The 17,287-nt window shown below is 39.7% G+C and overlaps 1 protein-coding gene across 1 annotated transcript; it reads left to right on the forward strand.

Moving 5' to 3' along the window:
* The first annotated feature begins 1,948 nt into the window (after nucleotides 1-1,948).
* Nucleotides 1,949-16,737, forward strand: C3AR1 (complement C3a receptor 1). Its single transcript, XM_036458211.2, has 2 exons — nucleotides 1,949-2,108; nucleotides 13,417-16,737. Exon 2 carries the CDS (start codon nucleotides 13,427-13,429, stop codon nucleotides 14,885-14,887), a length of 1,461 nt encoding a protein of 486 aa, XP_036314104.1. The 5' UTR covers nucleotides 1,949-2,108; nucleotides 13,417-13,426; the 3' UTR covers nucleotides 14,888-16,737.
* The last annotated feature ends 550 nt before the right edge of the window (nucleotides 16,738-17,287 follow it).

Raw genomic sequence — 17,287 nt, forward strand, 5'->3', positions numbered from 1 at the left:
AACAGATACTATTGTTTGGACAATAAGTTGATTAACATAGAAAGCCCTTAACATAGGCAAGACTGTTCAAATACTTTTGATCCAATAAACTTTATTTCATATATATACATGTAAAAGAATAATGTGGGTGAGGATTCCTTACAATGTATACTTTAGGCAGGAATCATTGTTCAAGGTCCTGCTTCAATCTTCTGCACTCTCCTGATAATACACAGGCTAATTCCCCAAACTCCTGTCTATTCTCCAATACCTAAAGCACTCTCCCCCTACCTGCTTCGGACTATGCTCTCCTTAAACTCTCTAAACAGCTTGTCATCTTTTTTGCCTTTAGAGGCCCTACAGTTTTTTAAAACCTTATTTCTATGTATGTCCTCTTTCAAAAATACTTTTCTAAAGAGGACATACTGAAGGCCAAGAGATATATGAAACATGCTCAAAGTCAATAATTATCCCAGAGATGCAAATCAAAATGACATTGAGGTACCATCTCACACTTGTCAGAATGGCTATCATCAACAAATGACAAGTGCTGGCAAGGATGCAGAGAAAAAGGAACCCTGGTCCCTGCTGGTAGGAATGCAGACTGGTGCAGCCACTGTAGAGAACAGTATGGGGTTTTCTCAAAAAATTAAAAATGGAACTCCTATTTGACCCAGTAATTCCACTTCTAGGAATATATCCCAAGAAACTAGAAACACCAGTCAGAAAGGATATATGCACTCCTGTGTTCATAGCAGCACAATTCACCATAGCTAAGATTTGGAAACAACATATGTGTCCATCAGCAGATGACTGGGTTAGAAAACTGTGGTACATCTACACAATAGAATATTATGCTGCTGTAAAAAGGATGTAACTCCTACCATTTGCAACAGCATGGATTGACCTGGAGAGCATTATGCTAAGCAAAATAAGTCAGTCAGAGAAAGATAAATATCACATGATCTCACTCATGTGTGGACTATAATGAACAACATAAACTGATTAACAAAAACAGATCCAGAGATAGAGAAACATCGATCAGATAGGCAAACCTCAGAGGAAAGGCAAGGGAGGGTGGGGGGAAGGGGAAGAGATCAACCAAAGGTTTCATATAATCATAACCAATGGAAACAGACACTGGGTGTGGTGGTGAGGGAAATGGGGGGTGGGGGGAAATAAGGACCCATATGTAATACCTTAATCAATAAAGAAAAAAAAAAGAAAATCACAAGACACAATAAGAGGGAATAGAAAAAAATCAATGGAAAAAATCCTCAGGTAAGGATTAGCAATAAATAAATAGAAAAAAACCTTATTTCTACCTTATCTTATTTCTACCTTAAGACTTTCCTAGATTGTCCCAGGCAAAATATACTGTTACCTAGTTAAATATACTTATGTTCTACTATTTTATGTCTTTGTTTACACTATTATAGCCTGAGTTGTATTACAATTTTTTGCGTGTATGGGTGCATATTTCTACTAGATTGTGAATCTCAAGAAATAAGAACATAGTTTAATTTATCTGATTTTGTCATGGCACATTTCTTTACACATGTTAAGCATTTATGAGATGTTATTTGAGATTCATTACATGGGGTTGTGCAGGTCATTCCTCCCAACCATTCCCAACCTCCACCCCCACATACCCCAGAGTTTGGGGAATTAGACTGTGTTTTATGAGGAGAGTGCAGAAGATTGAAGCAGGACCTTGAGCAATGATTCCTACCTATTAATCAACTTGTTGGCATATATTCATAGAAGTGTGATTCCTGGCTCAAAACAAAACAAAACAAAAGCAAACATTTAGAAAGTGAGTAGCTTATGAACAAAGTATTCTCTTCCTAACAATGCTCTATCCTGCAGAAAACTTCTGAGAAGTGTGCTCTCCCACTTCTGTTTATTACTTTTCTTATCTGATAACATTTAGAAATGACTCATTTTGAAACACTTCCTGGAAAGTCAAATAGTCAAATAGTTGTTTATCAATCTAAAGGAAAAGAGAGGAGAAAGAGGAAGAGCTCAGCAAATTTCCTATACTTCATGACTCTATGAGGACCGGACAGACAGGACTCGGAGGGCTCCAGTTCGGTGCTAAAGTCTTCAACTACTGTCTCAAGTTTCTGGTAAGAAGCCCTAGACCCCCTTGATGAGTTGAGCCTAGTTTGTTTTGCTTATTATACATGATGATTGGAGGGTCATTATCTTCTCTTTCCCCTTATTCCTTCCCAGCTTATATATCTTTTATGTTCTCCTCATGTACACCTTTCTTCTTCTAAATATTCCACATTCTATTTATCTTCAATTTTAATATATTCATTCTGAACTATTAGTGAATTTTTATGTCATTTACCCCCCCCTCTTAAATCAGCTATGATTCGCCTTCTGACTTTTGATTTCCATTTTCTCCAAAAGTTTTGTTTTGCAAATCCTTGAATATATGCATATACATATTTTTATTCTATTTCTCTTTTATTTTTATTTGTCCTTTTTCTTATTCCTTCTTGCAGACTCTTTTCCTATCACCAGTATTTGACTCTGGAATCTACTAGTCCTATCATAGTTGAATTTTAGTTTCAAATTTTACTTATCTTTTTAGTTACTGACAGTCAACTCAGTATTTAAAGTAAAATAAAGAAATTCTCTATTTATCTTTTTTTATTTAAAAAATCTTTATTGTTGCAAGTATTACATATGTCTCCTTTTCCCCGAATTGAGTTCTCCCCAGCACTTCTACCCCCCAGCACATGCTCTCCACCCCTACTGTCTGTGTCCATTGGTTATGCTTATATGCATGCATACAAATCCTTTGGTTGTTCTCTTACCCCTCCCCCACCCTTCCTTGCCTTCCCTCTGAGGTTTGACATTGTTTCTATGTCTCTGAATCTATTTTTGTCCATCAGTTTTACTCCCTATCTTCCATGTAGAGGTAATTTATAGTCAAAACACTTGGAGAGTCATAAAAAGTGATCTTATTCTGAAAAACTTTAAAACCATTTTTTTAAATATGTTTTATTGATTCTTTACTGAGAGGAAGGGAGAGGGATATAAAGTCAGAAACACGAATGAGAGAGAAACATCAACCAGCTGCCTTCTGCACACCCTCCACCGGAGATGTGCCCGCAACCAAGGTATATGCTCTTGACCGGAATCAAACCTGGGATCCTTCAGTCTGCAGGCCAACACTCCATCCATTGGGCCAAACCGGCCAGGGCTAAAACTCTTTATTTCAAGACAGATAATATGTGATATTTTAAAAAGCTCAGACTGGATGACTCAGTTGCTTTATATTGGAATTTTGCTTTTGTCAGTCTTTAATACTTCAGTCTGTGCAGTTCTCAGTGCCTTTCCCTTCGTTAACAATACCAAAGGCATCTCAGTTATTTTATTTTTGTCCTAAGAACTTACATGCAGCCCTAGCTGGTTTGACTCAGTGGATAGAGCATTAGCCTGCAGACTGAAAGGTCCTGGGTTCACTCCAGGCAAGGGCACATGCCCAGGTTGTGGGCTAAATCTCCAGTTGCAGGGGGGAGGAGAGGGAAGGAAGGTGCAGGAGGCAGCCAGTCAATGATTCTCTGTCATAATTGATATTTCTATCTCTCTCCCTTCTTCTCTCAAATCAATAAAAATATATTTTTAATTACATAATAAAAAATAACTTACATGCATATATGTATAGCCCAGGATACAGACAATAGTGTGGTGAAGACCTGGTTGGGGGCAGGAAAAAAAGGGGGATATCTGTAATATTTTCAACAATAAAGATAAAATAAAAGTATGTACTAAATAAAAGATGAACATGGTGGATGATGCATATGGGTAGGCTAAATAGCCATCTCAGATGGTGATTAAAGAAAATTGAATTTAGATGACTGGGTCAGAAAACTATGGTCCATCTACACAATGGAATACTATGCTGCCATAAAAATAAAGGATTTCTTACCATTTGCAACAACCTGGATGGAATTGGAAAACATTATGCTAAGTGAAATAAGCCAGTCAATGAAAGAAAAATACCACATGATCAAACTCATTTGTGGATGATAAAAAGCATTATAAACTGATGAACAAAAAGATAGATGCAGAGGCAGTTAAAGCATCAAACAGACTGTCAAATTATAGCAGGAAGGTTAGGGAGAGATGGGGGAGATAAAAGATCAACCAAAGGACTTATATGCATTCATATAAAAATAACAACAGATGCAAAACATTGGGGGGGGGGCATGTCTGGGAGTGGGGGGAGGCAATGGTAAGATATGAACACATATAACACCTTAATTTAAAAAATGCTCAAAAAAATTGAATTTATTTAAGGGAAGGGGATGGGGATAGGATACCCAAAGGGGGATAGGATATCCAGCCACAGGGACGTTGGGTGGATGATGGCTGCACCCAGGAGCTGAGGTATCATCCTTATACTTTGTCATTGGTGGGAAACTTGTCATCAGTGGGTCTGGTGGCTGAGGTGGTGGCTCGGAATGCGGATGGAATGCAGGTGTGTGACCAGGTGCCTTCAGGACAGTTTTCATTCCTTGTATGCTCTGACTCCTGGTGTCCAGCAAGTTCTTCCTGGTCTTTTGTTCTCCTGTGGCAGGAAGCTTACAAATGGCTGTTAAGGATTGTATTGTCCTACAGGCCTAACATTTCCTTCTTCTATTTGTTAACAATTATTCTTAACTGGGTCAAAGGTTTCTATCTTCAGTCAGTCATCCTAAGGAACCAGGCCCCCTGATGCTGTTGGTGGAGGTGGGGGAAGATATATGAATAAAGTTACCTCACATATCAGAAACTAACCAGCTGGCAGCTTAGCATGTCCATTACTGTAAGGAAGGGTGAAACTATCAGAACAATTCATGTAGTAGTTGTTAGATACCGAAAAACAATAACTAGAGCACCTAGTAAAAGTCCGACATTCGCCAGAGGGAGCTACTGCAGCAACCCTAAGAGCAAACATTCCTACGTCCTTTTCCAGGGCAGTGGGTCCCAAAGCATAACAGTCCCTGTACGTGACGTTCTTCCCAAAATGAATAGAATGAGAATAATTCTGTATATTAGCAATAGGTGTCCCAAGTCCTACCAGGCAAGATGGAAAGGACCATTCTGCATAGGTCCCTCCTTGAGGTGTTCCCTGGGTTCAGTCACCCATTCTTCCCCCCACTTTGGGGTGATGGATTCTGGGCTTTACCCCTGCCGGCTTCAGAGTAGTTGGAGTGGTGAGAAACACGCCCCAGGGTCCTGTTCATGTTGATCGTCCATGTTTTGAGAGGAGCTCTGTCTCCTGCGAAGAAGGACTGGGTTGGGGCGGGGGTGGGGGGGGAAGATACTGGCCTAGGACTTGAATACCGTTATAAACTGCTTTTTAATGAAAAGGTTTTAACTTCAGACTATCCTCTGTGGTTACTTTAGGTCTATGAATTTTCTGGGCTGCCATGCAGGCCTTCCTTGAGTTAGTCAGGTTAGCATGTGGCCCCTTTCGTCCACAAAAGGTATAGCTTTATGGTGACAATTTTATTAAAGGCTGCTGATTGAACTTAAAGTGATTTTTATATTAAATATTTTGTCTAGACCATAGGATTCTATTGAAGTTGTGTATTTAATTTCTTTTTTTATATATTAAAGTTCAGTTTCCATGAATATTTTTTTAAATATATTTTATTGATTTTTTACAGAGAGGAGGAGAGAGAGATAGAGAGCTAGAAACGTCAATGAGAGAGAAACATTGACCAGCTGCCTCTCGCACACTCCCCATCGGGGATGTGCCCGCAACCAATGTACATGCCCTTGACCGGAATCGAACCTGGGATCCCTCTACCACTGAGCCAAACCGGTTTCTGCATGAAGTTGTGTATTTAATTTCTGTAGGCCAATAAAGCATTATGCCCTCGTAGTGCGGTCCAAACATTACACATAATGTACAGACAAATACCTGAAGACCATGAACAACCAGCATTTCTTAGATTGACATTTATGAACACACTTGAAACACACTCACTTCAAGAAACACACCTTCAACAAAGCACTAGACATTGCATCAACAGCTCCAAATTTACTTTATAGAGTTTCTGTAACAAAAGCTAAAATCAGGTGAACTTAAAACTTGTCTAACAGTAATGTTTTGAAATTTCATGCTATTTTAGAATATCTAAATGTTTATCATTTAACTCAGCAATGCTCCAAAGTTTTTAAGTTACCAAAGGCTTTGGAAAGTATGTATAGGCATATGAGGCTGGAGAAAAGGTGGGGAGGGGTGGAGCAGGCCCCGCTGCTTTTCCCAGGCCTCCAGCAGTTTGGATTTAAAACTGCCACGTTTTTTCCTTAGAGATAACATGCTAAATTGAGTGATGATAGTAGCCAGTTTTGCAGTAAAGGACGTTGCTCTTTGGGAAGGGAGATGGCAAGAAGGCAAAATTGGGGGTTCCGTGTGGTTTTGGGGGGTTTGGTGCGGAGGCATAAATAATAGGACAGGAGAAGCCGAGCTTAGGGTGGTGATGGAGCTCAAAGAAGGCCTGGACATAGGGAATCTCTGACCATTTGCCTAGGCAGTGGCAATATAAATCCAGTTGGAGAATGGGGGATAATTAACAGTGCCATCCTGAGGCCTGATCTCCTGATGTGCAGTCATGTGCCCTAGCTGGTTTGGCTCAGTAGACAGAGCATCAGCCTGTGGACTGAAGGGTCCCAGGTTCACTTCCGGTCAAGGGCACATGCCTGGATTGTGGGCTCCATCCCCACTGTGGGGCATATAGGAGGCAGCCCATCAATGATTCTCTTCCATCATTGATGTTTCAGTCTCTCCTTCTCCCTTCTGCTCTGAAATCAATAAAAATATATTTTTTAAAAATAAATTAGACAATGTGTGGCCATGCTGTATTGCAATAAAAAGGAAAAAAAAAGAAAAGAAGCCGAATCCGGTTTAGCTCAGTGGATAGAGCGTCGGTCTGCGGACTGAGGGGTCCCAGGTTCGATTCCGGTCAAGGGCATGTACATTGGTTGCAGGCACATCCCCAGTGGAGGGTGTGCAGGACGCAGCTGGTAGATGTTTCTCTCTCATCGATGTTTCTAGCTCTCTATCTCTCTCCCTTCCTCTCTGTGTTAAATCAATAAAATATATTAAAAAAAAAAAAAAGAAGAAGAAGAAGAAGAAGCATTTGTGTCTAACTCTGTCTCGTAAACGGAGGGCCTTACGAGTCTGTAAAAGGCCGGCCAGAGGTGAGTCCTTAGGAAGGGATGAGATTGAGTTGCCCATGGTGTCACTGCCATACGGGCATTTGCAGGGGGAAACCAATGGCCAGCACCCCAGCCTGGTTACTGCTCCTTCCTTGTGCTGAAGCTTATTCCAGGAGGCATCCCTCCATAACTAGAAAAGACTAAGTTTGGGACTCAGTGAACCCCCAGTGGCTAGGGAGAAAGAGGGGTGCCCCCCCATGCCGAAATTCACATGCAAAATCTCACAGTCCCCCAAATAAAATCTTTTTTTTTAATGATTTTAATATTTTGTTTGTTTACACACCAAGGACTTTATTTTTTTTTAATATATTTTATTGATATTTTACAGAGAGGAAGAAGGGAGAGAGATAGAGAGCTAGAAACGTCGATGAGAGAGAAACATCGACCAGCCGCCTCTCGCACACACTCCCACCGGGAATGTGCCCGCAACCAATGTACATGCCCTTGACCGGAATCGAACCCGGGACCCTTCAGTCCACAGACCGACGCTCTACCACTGAGCCAAACCGGTTTTGGCCCAAATAAAATCTTACAGTGCGTTTCGGACAGGGGTTTGAGCGATGTGTGGTTTTCATAGTGTGCCTCCATTGCTTGGACATGTGCTTGCGACCAGTGAGCTGCCTAGAGCAATCTTGCCAGTTCCCAGCCCAGTTTATCCTGTCACGGGAATCTTCTAGCAGCAGCCACACTAGAGGCTTTTATTTTTATTTTATTTTTTAAAATTTCTTTATTGATTAAGATATCACATATTTGTCCTCAACCCCCATTCTAATCCCCCACCCCCACCCCACTTATGCCCCCACCCCCCTGTTGTCCTTGACCACTGGTTAGGCTCATATGTGCGCACATACCGTATTTTTCGGACCATAAGACGCTCCGGACCATAAGACGCACCAGTTTTTAGAGAAGGGAAATGAAGAAAAAAAGATTCTGAAACAAATAGTGTCCTAAAATATTTTATGTGCATTAAATCCCAACATCACAGTCATAAACACATGTAATCAACCCTGTAAAGTAAACAGCAGCATTTAGAACCATTTTAGAGCCGGGCAAGCACACAGAGACCACACAGAGCTGGGCAAGTAAAAAAACTTTTTTTTTAAAGTATATGTGTAGGCTATATTTGGACCATAAGACGCAGGGACTTTTTCCCCCCACTTCTGGAGGAAAAAAAGTGCGTTTTATGGTCCGAAAAATACGGTAAGTCCTTTGGTTGATCTCTCCCTTTTATCTCTATCCTCTATTTAAGGTCCAACAGTCTGACCCATGGCTCCTTATCTCTGGGTCTGTTTTTGTTCATCAGTCTATGTTGTTCACCATTTCCCCTAGATGAGTGAGATCATGTCCTATTGGAAATATACTTATAAGAATCAAAAATGAGACAAGAAATAATCGTTATGCTAAAAAGTATATGAATCAGTCTGTACTGAGTTTCTTTCTGGGCCACCAGTTCTTTTGAGCCCAAATTTCAATGTCAAATAGTTCCTTATGTGTACATGTCAGCAATGATATTTCAGTTCTGGACACACTAGAGGCTTTTAAAAGACCGAAAGTCGCGGCCCCAAGGGGAGCCGAGAGTCTTGGTCCCTAGTGCCCTCTTCCCAAAAATGAAGTAACTCACCCATTAGTAGAAATCAGAAGGTCTGATGATCTGGCACTCCTGCTGCTGCTTGGGAGTCCGAAGGCCTTGGTCACTGTAAGACTAAAAGTCGTTAAGGGTAGGGAAGGAGTGAGGGGAAGGGAAGCAAGAAAGCTCCCCTTCTGGATATCCCCTTACAAGCCGCCAAAATGAAAGATGAACATGGTGGATGGTGGATGCAGGCAGGCTAAATAGCCATCTCAGAAGGTAATTAAAGAAAAATGAATTTATTTAAGGGGAGGGGATGGGGGACAGGAGACCCCAAGGGAAGGGCTGCACAGCACCCAGCCACGGGGACCTTAGGTCAATGAGAGCAGCACCCAGGAGCTGGCGTTTCATCCTATAAGCAGTCACTGGTGGGTCTAGGGGCTGAGCTGGCGGCTTGGAATGCTCAAGTGTGATCAAGTGCCTTTAGGACAGTTTCCAATTCCTTGTGTGGTCTGATCTGACTCCTGGTGCCCTGCAAGTTTTTCCTGGTATTTTGTTCTCCTGAGGCGGGACTCACAAATGGCCCTTAAGGATTGTGTTGCCCTACAGGCCTCACACTAAATGTCAAAAGAGGGAGGGAGGGATGGAGGGAGGGAGGGAGAGAATCAGCCTGACAGCTATTGGACCTAGGATTTGGGACCTCCTATTTGCATATGTAAAAGTCAACTAATTTGTTGAGTATCTGTGTCAAAAAAAAAACAAAACTGCAAAATAAAAATAGAGACAATGAGAGATGATTGCTGAGTTTATTTTCAGTTCTAGCATTCTCTGACTCTATCCTGTTCTCTGTGTTTTATGAATCTATGCATGAATGCGTGTGTTGGAGTAGGACATGGGATCAGGGTCATTGTCATGCACAAAAAGAAAGGAAGAGACCCTAACAGGACTTGAATATTTGAATAGACAAGGCTAAGGGAAAGGGAATGAAGATAACTTTCGTTTAAGTATTATCTTGTTGACTCAGTTACTTTAACTTCTGCTAATTACTTAAGATCCTATGTCAACATTGGGTTAACTCAGCAGAACTACTTCCAAGTGACAAAAATATATTGGGCCTTTATAAAGGGAAACATAAAATGCTGTTACAGCTACTAAGACTGGGAACTGGAAAACAAGGAGGAAGTTAGAAGAGACAGTATTCTTACTGGAGTAAATGGATAAAATAATATTTAATTTTTAAGTCATATAAGGCACTGTGCTAAATTCTGTGGGGCAAGCTTTCAGGAACAAGACTCATTGTTACCGTCATGAAAGGTAAGGGCATTATGATAAATAGGACAGCCACTATAAGAATTAAAACACCAGATAAAATGTGTCATTGCACAGAGACTATGAAAAGAGATTCAACTCTCTCTCTCTCTCTCTCTCTCTCTCTCTCTCTCACACACACACACACACACACACACACACACACACATTAAGAGGCTGAAGAATTAATTTCTGATTGGGATTATTAGAGGAAGTTTCAAGGAAAATATAATATGTGAACTGATCTTGAAGAATAACTAGGATTTTGCCGAAACCGGTTTGGCTCAGTGGATAGAGCGTCGGCTTGGGGACTGAAGGGTCCCGAGTTCGATTCCGGTCAAGGGCATGTACCTTGGTTGCGGGCATATCCCCGGTGGGGGGTGTGCAGGAGGCAGCTGATCGATGACTCTCTCTCATCGATGTTTCTAGCTCTCTCTCCCTCTCTGTACAAAATCAATAAAATATATTTTTTTAAAAATAACTAGGATTTTAACAGGTAGAAATTAAAGATGAAAGAAAGAGGAGGTTAAGGTAAAGGACATAATTGCAGATAGAAGTAAACTTCATTAGCTAAAGTGCAGAAAATACAATAGCATTAACTTGGAATAGTGAGCTGTTCAAGAAAACTATAAAGTATGGTACATTCAGAATTAGGGGAGGATAATGTCACAGAGGCCAAAAGAAGAGAGTGTCAAGGAGTTAATGTATCAAATGATACATACATGTATTATATTCTAGATGGAGACAGGGAAAAAGATGCTTTGATTTGTTATTTAGAGGTAATTTTAGTGAAATGGTAGAAGCAGAAGGCCAAGTACACAAAAGTTGAGAAGTGAGTGGTCAGAACAACAGAGCACAAAACAAGCCAGTATTTTTGAAAAAGAGAAAATAGGCTAAATTAAGACACTTAAGAAACATAACATTCTGAGGCAAATGTGATCCTAAGTTGAATATAATTGTGGGCAAATCAGCTATAAAAGATATTTTGGGGACAGTTGAAAGAATTGAATCAAGACTGAGTGTTCCTTAAGGTACAATCATACTGTATACTGTGGAGACTGATAACTGAAAAAAAGAAAGCAGTTTATAAAACAATATGCATTTACACCCACATTCATAGCACTGTTATTCACAATAGCTAAAAAGGTGGAAGCAACTCAAATGTCCATTGACCAATGAATGAATAAACAAAATGTGACCAATACATACAATGAAATAGTATTCAGCTTTAATAATGAAGAAAATTCTGACACATGCTATAACTTGGATGAATCTTAAGGATATTATGCTAAGTGAAATAAGCTAGACACAACAAAGATGAATGCTGTATGATTCTACCTGTAACCATAGAAACATTGCATAGAAACAAAATAGAATGATGGTTACAAGGGGTTAGGGGAGAGGGAAGTAGGGAGTTGTCAAATAGTAGAGAGTTTTAGTTTTACAATGTGAGCAAGTTCTTGATTTTGCACAATAATGTGAATATACTTAACACTACTGAACTATATGCTTAAAAATGATTAAGATAGTAAATTTTTGTTATTGAGAAGCCCAGATGGGTGGGTGGGACCTACCTAAATAAATAAATATTCTATCTGAGAAAGTTTTGTGTGATCCAATGTGAGGTCAAGGAGTACAAACTAAAACAGTGTAAGGGCCCATGCAGTTCTACATCATTATATGGGAAGGTTAGATTTCCAAGATACCCATTTTTTAAAAGATAATGTTACTTTAAATATGTTTGTTTCTTTTTTGTTACAGAAATTTAGCAATGGAATATTTCCCGCACTGTGACAGGGCATAGGCCAAACCCCTCCTCCAAGTGCACGAATTTCGTGCACCAGGCCACTAGTATGTATATAAAAGATCCAGGAGGTATAATTAAGGTGCTAAAATAGTAATCAACCCCTGGCCAGTTTGGCTCAGTGGATAGAGCGTCAACCTGCAGACTGAGGGGTCGCTGGTTCGAATCCAGTCAAGGGCATGTATCTTGGTTGTGGGCACATCCCCAGTGAGGGTTGTGCAGGAAGCAGCTGATTGATGTTTCTCTCTCTTCAATGTTTCTGATTCTCTATCACTCCCCTTCCTCTCTGCAAAAAATCAATAAAATATATATTTTAAAAAATAATAATAAAATAGTAATCAATGACTGGTAGCATATGGGATTTTTATTTTTTATATGTTTTTATTAATTTCAGAGAGGACGAGAGGGAGATAGAAACATCAATGACAAGAGAAAATTACTGATTGGCTGCCTCCTGCACAGCCCCATACTGGCAACCAAGCCCACACCCCAGGCATGTGCCCTGATTGGGAATCAAACCATGACCTCCTGGTTTGACCTCCTGGTCAACTCTCAACCACTGAGCCACTTCTGCCAGGCTAGTTTCTTATTCTTACTTGTCTATATTTTTCATGCATATATTCTGCTTCTGATAATATAAAGCTATTGTTTCTATTATATTCAATACAAAACAAATAAACAAGAAAGAACTAATGGATGGTGAGAAAAATCAATGCCAAGAGTGTACACAATTCTTGAAAAATTGAACAGCAAAAGGAAAAGTTGATGTTGTATTTAAAAGATATAACTGAGTCTATGACCTTTTTCTGTGGTGATGAGTTCTTTGAAAATCTGGTAGGGAATGGATAGACCTCTGCCCTTGAGGAAATGAAAATATGTACAGTTAAAATTTCCCCTATCATTTGAGGTAAAAATTGGGCTTCTAAAAGCCTTTTCATGGATTTAAAGTTAGGAACCTCTGGTATAAAAATTATTGTTTGTTTGTCCATTAGACTTGTTTATTTGTTTTTGAATATTAAGTAAGGAAAGTAATCAGTGGAGAATGAGAGATTAAAAGTCCAAAAAAAAGGGAGAAATTTACATTGATATAAACTTCCAAATGAGTTCTTTTGATACACACTTAGATACAGATTTTAAATGGTCTATCTGAACCTGACCAGCATGGTTCAGTGGTTCAGTGTCCATCTATGAACCAGGAAGTCACGGTTCAATTCCTGGTCAGGGCACATGCCTAGGTTGCAGGCTCAATCTCCAGTGTGGGGCATGCAGGAGGCGGCCAATCAATGATTCTCTCTCAGCATTGATGTTTCTATCTTTCTTGCGCTCTTCCTTCCTCTCTAAAATACATTTTTAAGTAAGTAAATAAATAGTTTATCAGAGAAAGTTTTGTGTAATCCAATGTGAAGACAAGGAATACAAACTAAAACAGTGTTAAGGGCCCATGCAGTTCTATATCATTATATGGGAAAGATACCCATTTTTAAAAAGATAATGTTACTTTAAATAAGTTTGTTTCTCTTTTTTGCAGAAATTTAGCAATGGATTATTTCCCTGATGAGACCAATTCAACGGACATACACTCCCAGCCTTCGTATAAGCCCCCAATAATTCTGTCCATGGTCATTCTCAGCCTCACTTTCTTATTGGGATTGCCAGGCAACGGGCTGGTGCTGTGGGTGGCTGGCCTAAAGATGAAGTGGACCGTGAACACTGTTTGGTTTCTCCATCTCACACTAGCAGACTTTCTCTGCTGCCTCTCCTTACCCTTCTCCCTGGTTCACTTGGCTCTCCAAGGACACTGGCCTTATGGTTGGCTCCTATGCAAGCTCATTCCTTCCATCATCATCCTCAACATGTTTGCCAGCGTCTTCCTACTGACTGCCATTAGCTTGGACCGCTGCCTTCTGGTACTCAAGCCCATCTGGTGCCAGAATCACCGCAACGTGAGGACAGCCTTCGCCATCTGTGGATTTATCTGGGTGATGGCTTTTGCAATGTGCATACCTGTGTTCATGTACCGGGAAACGTTCCCCGTAGACGACCAAACTATGTGTGGCTACAATTATGGGAGCAATAGCTCACCAGATTATTCATATTACACTTATGATCAACTGGAAAATGGGTCTCTTGACTATTCCAATGTTCAGTTGCTTGAAAAAATGGTTGACAAGTCAGATGCTTTCTCTTCACAAAGAAATGATCATCCTTGGACAACTACCACTCTCCTCCAGTCTGAAACATTTCAAAGATCTCCTGGAGATTCAGTCCCTGTGGGTTCAACTAGATTATCTAATCAACATCCATATTATAATTTAATTAAACCTGATAATGAGGCCTCCCCAACAACCCCCATTGGCCTTCCCATTGAAGATCACAGAATTAACTCACAGAATGACTCTGATGCTTTCTTCTCTACCGATTTAGAACTTTTCTCTAATACCTCTAGTAATGCTTTATACACAATTGTGCCACCACAATATTTCCAGTACTATACTTATACTGAAGGACACTTTGAACCTAGCAATAAAGTTCCAACACCGGAGGTGATAATAACCATCACTAGGCTAGTGATGGGTTTCCTGCTGCCCTGTATTGTCATGGTGACCTGTTATAGTCTCATTATCTTCAAAATGTGGGGTCGCTCGATCAAGGCTCAGAGCAAAACCTTCCAGGTGGCCGTAGTGGTGGTGATTGTCTTCATTGTCTGCTGGGCCCCATACCACATTTTTGGAGTCCTCTTTTTGTTTTATCACTCAGAGTTTGAAGGGAGCTTGAAGGAAGCTCTGCTAGCCTGGGACAGCGTGGCCATTGCTCTAGCATCTGCCAATAGTTGCTTCAATCCCTTCCTCTATGCCCTTATGGGGAAAAACTTTAGGGAGAAAGCAAGGCAGTCTGTGCAGGGCATTCTGGAGGCAGCTTTCAGCGAGGGGCACACACATTCTACCAGTTATACTCAAAGCAAAGGCTTTTCTAAAACCAACACCAGCACAGCTGTGTGAGGATATGGAGCATTTGACCAAAGCACTTGACCCAAGCAGAGCTTCTTAGCTATTCATCATGTGTGTGACATGTCTCTAAAAGAGCAAGGGACTTGGTGAACAGGGATTTCGGAAATCACCAAAGACTCAACCTTGAGGCCTTCCAAGTGTGGTCCCAGACTAGTGACATCAGTATACCATGGAAACTCTCTGGTCGAACCTGACTTGAAAACAAGTTCTCTTGTTTCTGACGAATGCTATGTCTGAGAGACAATGCACAAATCAATCTGTTTCTATCCCAAACTGAGCCCCCTGAGATAAATGAGAATCTAATCTGTTGTAAAATGTTTCCTTCCATCCTTAAATTTTCTATTTAGTATATCGAAATCCCCTTCCATATTCATTTTAAAACCAATTGCCCTAGCTCTGAGTGAAAGATGATCATTTATTCTATGGCTTTATTGTTATACTGTTGGGGGGGGGGGTTAAATAAAGAGAAGGGGAGGTAGTAAAGGGTAAAGGGGCCAAATATAGTGACACAAGATTATTTGACTTTGGTTGGTGGGCTTACAAAGCAATATATACAGATCATGTATCATAGAAATGTATACTTGAAACCTATATGACCATATTAACCAGTGTCAATACATGTAATGAAATAAAAAATTTTTTTGAAGAAATCGTCTATGAAAACAAGGATTTATGAGTCTGGAGCAAGCACAATGCCAGACACTTCCTATTTGGAATACCCATGAATACAGGACACAATTCCAAGTTTCCTTTATTGTAACTGATTAAGCATCTCTTGTGTAAACACAGACTACTAAGGCATCTAACAACTTACTCATGATCTGTAATGTAAGCTGCCCTTTGAGGAGTTCTGTTTCCTCTATCTGCTTATAGGTAGAGCCATCTTCCTTCCTCTTTTTGTCTTAAATAACTAATTCCCTTATTTCTCTTCCGCCCCTAAGTCTTCTTTCATTTTAGAATTTGTACCTTTACTAACCTCTAATTTCAAAAATTTAAAATCACTGAAAAATGATTGAGTACCCTCCAGGAATTCCATCAAACTTATTAAAACATGACTATAGGTATTTTTCATGTTATAATCACCAGATGTGTGTGTGTGTGTGTGTGTGTGTGTATTTAGGTTTCTAAATTAAATATTACCCAAGTAATACATACACATAGTTTAAAGCCATTTGAGGTTTATAATGAAATATCAGAAGTTTCCTGCCATACTCTGGCCTCCCATCACCCTTTTCTGAAATAACCGTTGCACAATTTTATATGTTCCTTCTGATCTTTGCCATGATGTTTCTAAGTCATGGACTTATGCTGATCATTTTTGTAGATGATAAAAATGACTTCTGATTTTGCAAAATGAAGAATTTTATCCAAGCACATATTCATATTTCTTGTTTATCCAGAGTCCCAATATTCATTAACCATCACACTTTAATTTGTTCATGACCACACATTTTCTTCTACTTTCTTTCTCCATCCCAACCCTACATATATGCATATGGCTTTCCATCTATCCTTCTTTCATTTTATAAAAGCACTGTTCAACTCCCTATTACCTTCTCATCTTTCTATATATAAACCTGTATGTGTTAAACATTTAAAATTTCAGGTTTGTTAAACATAGTTTCATCTAAGCTGAATACAATGTTTTAATGTAAAGACAGAAAATTAAAAGTTGAGGTGAGGGTCTGAACTACAAATTTGTTATAAAGTATTTCAAACAACTAGGAATTCTTTCCCTTGTGAGGTAATATCTAATATGATGTATATTTGCAATGCTAACTTTTATTTTAATCTGCTTATATTTTTTATGGAAATAAATGCTTTCTCATGATTCCTTGCAAGACTAAATAGATTTGTGGATTCTGTTCATTGTGTGTTACTCAGAATATATCAAATCTCTAGATATGCAGCAAATAAATCTTACTGGGAATAGCTATAGTCTTGCTATAATAGCAGTTGGCTAGGCTTCTGGAAATCCCAACATCTCCTAAGATCCTAGGTCCGTGATCGGCAAACTGTGGCTCGCAAGCCACATGCGGCTCTTTGGCCCCTTGAGTGTGGCTCTTCCACAAAATACTACAGCCTAGGAGAGTCTATTTTGAAAAAGTGGTGTTAGAAGAAGTTTAAAAAATTTGGCTCTCAAAAGAAATTTCAATCATCGTACTATTGATATTTGGCTCTGTTGACTAATGAGTTTGCTGACCACTGCCCTAAGTCTCAAACTCCTTTACTCAAGAGTAAAGGATATGAGGAGGAATGAATAGTTGGCATGGCTGGACTCCTAGATTACTATTTACCTTGGAAATGTAACCTGAAATATTTCTAATAATGAAATTCCCTCATTGCTAATGAGAAACTCTGGGGAGTATCTATAATTATGACCCAATTCCT

This window comes from Pipistrellus kuhlii, unplaced genomic scaffold (assembly GCF_014108245.1).
Source record: "Pipistrellus kuhlii isolate mPipKuh1 unplaced genomic scaffold, mPipKuh1.p scaffold_m20_p_3, whole genome shotgun sequence".
In the NCBI taxonomy this organism is placed as follows: domain Eukaryota; kingdom Metazoa; phylum Chordata; class Mammalia; order Chiroptera; family Vespertilionidae; genus Pipistrellus; species Pipistrellus kuhlii.

What these genes read in the sequence shown, in the direction of transcription:
- C3AR1 (XM_036458211.2), top strand. Translation starts at nt 13,427, where the DNA reads ATGGATTATTTCCCTGATGAGACCAATTCAACGGACATACACTCCCAG.